Raw genomic sequence first — 9,166 nt, 5'->3', positions numbered from 1 at the left:
GCATATTCATCTGTATGGATTTCTCTCTTCTGCAAGTGTCCTTATTTCTCTGTTGCTTTTCCTTCTGTGTACATATGGAGATATCAAGTGAGATGCCCCTTACCACGCCACAGTTTGGTCCAGCTCTCCAATAGAACTCGGATCTCCTGATATCCATGCCAAAGCATTACCCACAAGGCTGGCTCCCCTCACTTTATAAAAGGGTATAATAAACTCTTGTTAGCTAAAGCTGCTTTGGGTACATCTCCATTATACCCCTGGTCCTAGTGGCATGGGCAGCTCTCAAGTATGCTGTGCTTACCCACTCTTTATTGCTTTTCTGTTGCATGTCACACTTCTGGGTTTGCTGCATGAGAACAAGGGGGGGTGAGTGGGGCTGCTGTGTGGACATCCCCTCTGTGTCTCCCAGAATGGCAGGGAGTGGTTTACATGGTGCCACAGCAACTCAACTCTTTCTTGTCAGCAGTAAATGCTGCAGAGTTGAAAAACGAACGATAATGTCAAGAGTCTTCAGAAACCACCACAAAGATAATAGCACAATTTCACCCTTGCATCATTTTACATCAATATATTTAATTGTACAGCAAATCCTTGAAGGGAAACCCTTGCATTCTTTTTTTACGTTGAATAAATGAGGGGCAGCCTCTGTGAATGATGAATGTTTTCTTCGAGAATTAAGCATACAAGTTGGTGCCTGTAGACGGATTGCTTTATTTTTTTTTCTTGCCAACACAGCTTATTTCAGGAAGTTGTTCTGTAGCACGCTAAGTCAAGGAGCCGGTATCTGATGTTCATGTTGCTCCTGATTGCTGACTCACTCCTCTCCTCTTGCAGTCAGAGATGCTGTGCCTGGCCAAAAAGTGTAATTGGACGGTTCACCTGGTACAAAAGTGGTTCAAGAGACGGCGAAATCTTGAAATCCCAGTGATGCTGCAGAAATTTAAGGAGTCCTGGTAAGGAGGGAAAACTTTTGGTTCTTGTGGGGCCACATATTTCAAAAGTGACTGATGCTTCTGAGCACAACTGGAGACTCTCCTTTAAGGGATCCACTTTTTCAAAAGGCAGGTGCTTAGTGCTTCTTGCCTTCTTTAAGCTGTGACAAATTGACCACCTTAAATCCCTAATGTGTTTCCAAAACATGATCCGAGCAGTTTGTGGAGATCTTTGGCAAGAGCTACGATAGTTTTCACATCTCCACCTCAGTGTACTCTTAAAAAATAAAAATAAAAATAAAAGGAAAACAGACATTATTCTCCATCTTTTACAAATGGAGATGTGAGGTGACTTCAGGTCGCATGCCCATTTGTTGACAGAACGTAAGAAATCACCATGCCTTTTATTTTGTGTCACTCCAGGATTGTCCAGCGGTGTCTAAATTGGCATACTTTGTGGCAATTTAGTGAACAACTTACATCAACATCATAATTAGCATTGTGCAAGTGTTATATAAAGCCCCAAAGTTTCCTGGTCAGGCATCACTGGATTCACTGGGATGACATGGAGGATTTAGTGTTGTTTTGGCACATTAGCAACTGATAGCATGATATCATATGGAGCATTTGATACGTTTGAGAAATGTCTTAAAATGCTGTAGTTCCTGTGTTCTGCGGTGTGTGGGATGAAACTTTTTCCCCTTGTAGTTACAAGTCACATTATGTTTTGGCCTCTTCCCATGTAGTTAAATCATCTAAATGACGTGCCTTTAATATATACTTGCATGATCAATATATGCATATATTTACATTCAAGCATTCAAACTCTGAGAAGGATGGTCATGAATTCAGGTATAATAATCCTGTCTATTTTAATTAATTTAAAATTGGTCAACTAAATGGAAAGCAGTCTTGTTACTAAATCTTTACTGAAGTGTTTTATAAATAATGTATCGCTACATAATATGTAATACAAAATAAACAAAAGGGTTGCTTTCCTAATACTTTTTTGTGGCTTGGGAGCAAGTGGAGGTCTTCTGTTCATTTGTTTCCAGATGGGATGATCTAATATTTTTGTTTACAAAGATGTGTTCAGAAAGCAAATGCCTTGTTGTTACTTGTTCCTGTGTGTATTTGTTCTGCCATCTTAAAAACCCTTTCTGGGTTTAGGAATTGTAAACAAGCAGCGGAAACAATAATGGACTTTATACATTTTTGTAATATTATAACATCTAGAATTTCTTGCCATGGAGCAGGATCCCATCATGCTGGGCATTGTACAGACACAGAACAACACAATTAGTTTCTGTCTGCAAGAGGCAAGGCAATTTAAATGGAAAACAAGAATGTAAGTAAGTCTGAAGTGACAGATAGGGAGGGGCAGGGAGACGCAAGAGAACAATATGATGCTATTGATGGACTACTTTCTCAGCAGACTTATCACTCTTGATGTAGGACCTGGATGTGAATATGAAGCTTTGGGAAGGTTATTTATCTCTTATTAAAAGCATGGGACTAACATAGTTTAAAACATAACTACAGGACAGGAGCCTGTACAAATTATTCTATCGTAATATATTTCCAGTGCATATAAATATGAGGCCAAAACAGGGCTGCTGATGTGCTTGATTCCATGGGCATGCATCCAGCAGGAGAGGCATAGCTGGCCTCTACTGGTTAAAATACAAATTAAATACTCCACAAGGATAACTGTGAGGAGCAAAATGCTTTGGCAAACCTGTCATGTACATTTTAAGTCTCTGACATGGGTTTTGGTATCAGATGCCTAATTTTACAAGCAAGGTCAAGACTTTCGAATGGTGCTTTTACTTAAGCACCAGGGAGATTCTTCTAAACTTAAAACTTGTCTGACAGCTTTGATGACAGTGCTGGAGGTGAGCAATGTTAGATCTGTGTCCTCTGCAGCTACTTGCCTTTTGTGGTGCTGCTTGCCAACAAACTTTAATTGAATCACGTTCCCAAGGCAGCAAATTGGGAACATCATTGTGCCCTTTTTATAGGCGAGGTTCCAAGCATTGACATGTTTTAAAAGTCTGAAATCTCCATCAGCATATTTATGGGGAAATTTGGCTGAGCCAAGTCTAAACCATACATAAGGTATTACTGCTCTTAGGCAACATTAAAAATCCTTTGCATAAAACTTCCTGGTCTGATTAAAATCCATTTGCTAAGTTGTGTGGGAAAGCTGCTGTCCTCTATTGTTAGCATCAGCTGCATGGAACAGGTTCCTGAAGCTGTGGCTGGCCCCTCTCTCAGGTTGCTGGGTTCAGAGCAGATTGAAATGCGACTCAAACAAAGTTTGAATTTGGACGAGTTTTGTGTTTTTGGCGAAATCCAAATTCACAGTGAAACTCAGTGGACTACAGACTAAAGCCTTGATTCTGCAGCGGTGCACACATACACACTCCCGTTTGAAGCCAGTATGTGCATAAATGTAATCTCTTGGTTTGATCTTGCAAGGTGCTGTATGTTCTGGTCCTGATACCAGAAAGCACTTAAGCACATGCTTAACTTAAAGCGTAGGTGTAATTCCAGTGAGCCTACTTCATGTGACTATGTGCTTCACAAGGTCAAGTACTGGGCCCTCAACACCTTGCAGGACCAAGCCCGAGGAGATGGTATGAAAATGGGATGGGACAGAAGAGGAAATATATGCGAACCCTTTGCCAAACTGACCATGCCTAGCTGCACAGCTGTGATCTTACCACGTGTTTAATGAGGCCACTGAAAACATAACAGTCCTTATTCTCCTCTCACTTGTATAGGTGTAAAGCCAGGGCAATGCCATTGAGTTTTACCAGAGAGTACACTACCAGCACAGCGTCAGGTCCTAGAGTCTGATCATCCAGTGCAGTCATGGCTTCCCTCATGTCTAATGGTTAGTGCCTGGGGAGTCTGTCATGGGGCAAGCGTAGATGAAACAGGCCCTAAATTGTAGCGGTGGGTTTTTGAAAAAACACTGCTTCAATTTAGGGCTGATTAAACACCTGTGTCGTGCACACCCCCCACTGATTTACCCGCCTCTCTGGTGGGGAGGGGAAGGCAAGCTGCCAGCGGGTGGAGCTGTCCCTGGGCTGCAGGGGCAGGGGCTGGTGCTTCCCTCTGCAGCAGCAGTGCCCCCTCCCTGGTGGCACTCGCCCGCAGGCATCTGGCTCGGGCGGTCCTGGGCGGCACCACAACTGTGGAGGGAAGCACCGGGCCCCCACACAGCTCGGGCATGCAGGCAGGCTCCAGGATGCAGAAGCAAGATCAGGCTCGCCGCTTTTCTTGGGCGGAGCGGCTTTCCCAGGCTGCTACCAGACTGCCTCCACGGGCTTCCTGCAGAGCCATGGAGCTGCACAGAGCCCGGTGCTTCGCTCCGCAGCTGTAGGGGCAGCAAACTAAAAGTCCTCGGAGGAGTCATTTTAAGGCACATGATGCCACTGAATTTCCTACAGCAGCTGGAATTGATGTGCAATACACTGCCGAGGCGTGCAAACACCGGCATCATTAAAGTGGTGCCAAAGCATTTAGCCCGCTTTAAAGTGTCGTTCACACATGCCCCTTGTTTCGTCTACACATGCTGTTTAGTTCTAGTCCTCACTCTAACTCATTCAGTTTGTTTCAGTGCTGCTTAAATGTTACCTGTCTGCAGGGGAAATAGGGCTGGAAGGCTCTTCAAGAGGCTATCCAATCCAGTCCTCTGCTGCAGGTGGGCTTGTCCCTATCTAAACCATCCCGTCCAAGTCTTTGTCTAATCTGCTCTTAACTTCCAAGGGCATAGATCCCACAGTCTCTCTAAACTGTTTCAGAGCATAACCACGCTCATAGATTGGATATAAGGAAGATCTTTCTCAGTAAATCTCCCTTGTTGCAATTCAGGACTGCTATTTCTTGTCCCACACGGCCAGAGAAAATTAATTTATTGCCACCTCCTTATAACCACCCTTTATGTACTTGAAGACTGTTATCAAATCACTTCTCCATCTTTTCTGCAGACTAAATAATCTCTGTTCTTTCAGTTTTTCCTCATAAATCACATTTCCTAGACCCCTGATCCTTTTTTGTTGCTGGGCTCACTCCAGTTGGTTGGTGACAGTAGCAACTCCATCACAAAGCTGCAAAACTTTGTTTGTAAAAGTTAATGAGCAAATGTATCATTTGCTGAAAGATGCTGTGGTGGGATTTCATAGATTTCATAGATTTCATAGACATTAGGGCTGGAAGGGACCTCGGGAGATCATCGAGTCCAGCCCCCTGCCCAAAGGGCAGGAAGTCAGCTGGGGTCATAGGATCCCAGCAAGATAAGCATCCAATTTACTCTTGAAGGTGTTCAATGTAGGTGCTTGAACCACCTCCGCTGGCAGACTGTTCCAGACCTTGGGGGCTCGGACAGTAAAGAAATTCTTCCTTATGTCCAGCCTGAAATGGTCTTGCAGGAGTTTGTGACCGTTCGACCTCGTCATCCCTTGGGGCGCTCTGGTGAACAAACGTTCCCCCAGATCCTGGTGGTCACCCCTGATAAACTTACAGGTGGCCATCAGATCACCCCTGAGCCTGCGCTTTTCCAGGCTAAGAACCCCATGGCTCTCAGCCTGTCATCGTAAGATCTGTTTTCGATGAAGAGCTCAGATTGCCTATTGCTACTGGGGTGTTCCCAGCACTTCTAGCATTGCTTTCTCAGCTTCTGCTGCAGACTATTCAGACTGGTCCATTTAGCTTCTCCTCTTCTCTTCTCCCCATTTTTCCGCCATTTTAAAATGCTGGGTAAGGCCTGAACACCTTCTATTTTTCCAATGGCCTTGAGCTAGAGCAGAACAGTGCAGTGCGGTGGAGTTTCCTTTGTCAAGACAAGTTACAGTGGTCATCATCTCGGGTATTAATTCGTGTCAATTAGTGTTAGCAAAGACCACAGTTCTCTACGTACCCGCTCTAGTAAAGGCAGCTTTCAGGATTCTCATCTCGCCTTTCTCAGCAAGTCAACATTTACTTTCTGGTTATTCTCCAGCTCTTTTCGAACCTCCTCACATAACACCTTGTAAACAAGGAACATCTTGATAACTGAAAATCAGATGTTTTCTGGTTGCCAGCAATAATTGCTCTAGGAAGAGGCGAGTGCTGGATTGGGCCAGGGCCTGTAGAAAAAGGTCTAGGAGTATGTGCAGTGTTTCCAGCATCTTGTGAAATGGGAGCAGGAACATTTTTAAATTCAGTCTTGTGCCCCACCCGGTCCCAAGATGCTATCTCCCACAGCTCATGAGATGTTACAACACTACTGGGCTGGCTGCATTTCATGTCTTCATATTGATTGCTAAGCAGCAACATGGCTTCAGTTCATAGTGGCTTATGGTAGAGGTGCTCAACCCCCAGGCCCACAGGCCAAATCTAGCCCATGAAGCCATTGCATCTGGCCATGGCTCGGGAAATTTGATGGCAAGGGGGAGCAGTTGCTACCCTCCCCACCGCTGCCAAATTTCCAGGCCCTACGTGGCCAGATCAAGCCCTAGCTTGATCACTCACTTTACACACCAGATCAGGACCGCTGTCCAGATCCAGCATGCAGATGGACCTGGCACTGCCTATCTGGCCTGGGGTATGGGAGAGCAGAAAGGTTGGGCACTATTTGTCTGTGGGCACTGTTTAATGTTTTTCCATCCATATAATAAGCTTTATTTTGAAACTTTAGATCAGTAAACCAAAACCACTGCCTCCTCCCTAATTTTTTGTGAAATTTGTTTTGCAGCCACTAGTAAGTACCACACAACTGCCACCAGACCTGACATCACATCTCAGCCAAATACTGGCAAACCTGGCCAGAGCTTCAGATTTACAGTGTAAAAAAATCTGTGCAATGGAACATGTTGGGCAGCTTTATTAATAGGTGATCCTACCAACCTATAGTGTGCATGTGTAAATTGGACACTGAATGGCTATTTACTACGTATATTCATTTTGCCAACGTTGTCCTGGAGTGAGCCAGTCAGATGAGAGAGAATGCTGTAGATAATCACAACTGAGAAATGTCTATCCTATAATAATTTAGAGATTATGTAAAACCCTGTGCTTTGGTTAATGACTTGTCTGCTACCTAACTATCAAAATTTGCATATTAAATGATTATTAAAATATGCAGACAGTAGCAAATAGATACCCACAGAGTAAAGGATAAGGATAACTTTGTATATTTATGTGCAGGCTGTATTCGCTGCCACAATTGTATTTAATGATGACAATTGCAAATGCAGAATAACTGTTTGTTCTTATTTCATTTCAATTTTGTAGCTGGCGATTTATATTTTATCTCTCATCATCCATTGCTGGATTTATATTTCTATATGATGTAAGTTTAATTTATTTATTTGGGGGATATTTTCTGTTCTAATGCATTTTTTTAAAATTGTTTTGTTTGCTTACATACAAAATAAAGGCCTTTTTCAAAAGCTTTTAAAGTCCATGGAAAGACTCTTATTGACTTCAGCTAGTCTTGGATACAGATAATTTACAGTGCTGTAATCTAAATGACAGTTTACTGTGCTCATCCAGATTTTGTTTTAAATTTGAGATTTTTTTTTCTCAATACATTGTTGGAAATGCTGAATGTATGTAAAGATACAAAGTTTTTCAGCACTTGTTTGTCAGGCAACATCAACATTATGAAAATTGTAAAAATGTTACCCAATTACAATCTGCTTTTCTAATTTGTACCCATAAAGGAATATATCATGTGAGACTGTTTTTCCTAATAAAAAATCTGGAGGCTTTATAGCAAAATTTGTGTGACTGCAATATAATCCTAAAGCAGTTCACTATTTTTGCGTGATTGGCCTGGTTACTTCCAGCTTCCAACATCCCAGCAATATGTGGAGTAATATTCTGTGGAGTGAAGGATTTTTCCCTTGTAACTACTGAAACACCCGGTTGGTGTTCAGAATGAAGAGGAAAGACTGATGAACATAGATGCAGTCAAATCTGTTCTCTTGCTCCGAATGAACGCTATTGGCACCTTTCATCAGGCTGAACCCTGAGACTGAAAATGTTTACCAGGTACAAAAAAAGCTTGAATCATCATAGCAGTGCACTTTGAGCAACTGCAGTAATGGAAAGACTACACCCAAAAACTTTGATTGATATGGAAAAGTGAAATGTTTAGGTGTCCCAAGATGTTGCCAACACACCATGAGTAGCTCATTAAACCTGAGAGATAGGATCGCTTTAGGGGGAGGGTTGTTATGGAAGAAATGTAGTGTAAGACTGCAGTCGAAAAACCTGTTTCACCCTGTAGCATCGTTTTTTACAATATAGGGGCTTTTAAGCTGAGGACACAAACTAGTGCTCAGTTGTTCATTTTTTGTCTGGTTCTTTTCCCCAGAAACCTTGGTTTTATGACATCTGGCAAACGTGGGTCAACTACCCATATCAGGTAATCGCTGATCAACTTAGTATTCTTGCTACTTACCATGGAAGAAATAGTCTGCAGAAGTATCTCCTTCTCCAGTACGCCCTTCCGGAGAAGGCCAGACAGAAACATTGTGTTACAGACTCTAGCACTCAGCCAAATGCTGCTCAGAGCTCTTCTTTGGGCAGCTTATTCTGCAATTCAGACCTCCCAGCAAGTTGCCTTCCATCTAGGCCTGTGTGAAGTGGCTAGTATTCACTTCGGATTCAGCGGATTCAGGGGACAGTGACTTGATTCGGTGATTCGAATCCCTGTCCCAAATCGATTTGGCTGAATCTGATTCAGAGAGTCAGCTGCTGCCGAATCTCCAAATTGCCCAGGCCCATCCCCCGCTTGCTTTCCTAGCCCCAGCAATGGCTGCCCCACCTGCCCCAGCTCCTGGCACTTTGGGAAAAAAAGCCCCGACTCACCAGGTAGCGCAGGGGGGGAGGGCCAGTGATCCCTGCTGCCCCCCACTGCCCTGTGCTCTATGGGGGGCTCTGCCATGAGCCCCCTAATTTCCTCCCCTTTCTCCCAGTCCCCCCGCCTGCCCCAGCTCTGCCCTTTAAAAAAAAAAAAAAAAAAAAAAAACTCACCAGTTGATGCGGAGCGGGGGCAGGGGGCGATTCCTGCTGCCCCTCATTGCCCCTAGAAGCCATGAGGCCACTGCAGAAGTTGAGGGAGGGGGTGTTTTTGTTTTTTTCTTAAAGGACCAGGAGCTGGGATGAATAGGGCAGCCATGGGGGGCTAGGAGAGCAGGTGGGGGTCAGGGAGCTTGTAACAGCCCTCCATGCAGTGT

The 9,166-nt window shown here is 43.8% G+C and overlaps 1 protein-coding gene across 1 annotated transcript in view; it reads left to right on the top strand.

Annotated features, from left to right (window-relative positions):
- Window positions 1-9,166, top strand: part of CERS3 (ceramide synthase 3) — a 79,620-nt gene that overhangs the window by 22,837 nt on the left and 47,617 nt on the right. Inside the window, exons 4-6 of the mRNA XM_019533797.1 lie at window positions 835-953; window positions 7,215-7,272; window positions 8,302-8,352. Coding sequence (XP_019389342.1) covers window positions 835-953; window positions 7,215-7,272; window positions 8,302-8,352 — 228 coding nt within the window. The remainder of the gene's footprint in view (window positions 1-834; window positions 954-7,214; window positions 7,273-8,301; window positions 8,353-9,166) is intronic.

This window comes from Crocodylus porosus, unplaced genomic scaffold, assembly GCF_001723895.1.
Source record: "Crocodylus porosus isolate Cpor-Errol unplaced genomic scaffold, CroPor_comp1, whole genome shotgun sequence".
Classification (NCBI taxonomy): domain Eukaryota; kingdom Metazoa; phylum Chordata; order Crocodylia; family Crocodylidae; genus Crocodylus; species Crocodylus porosus.
This window is presented reverse-complemented; position numbering and strand designations above follow the sequence as displayed.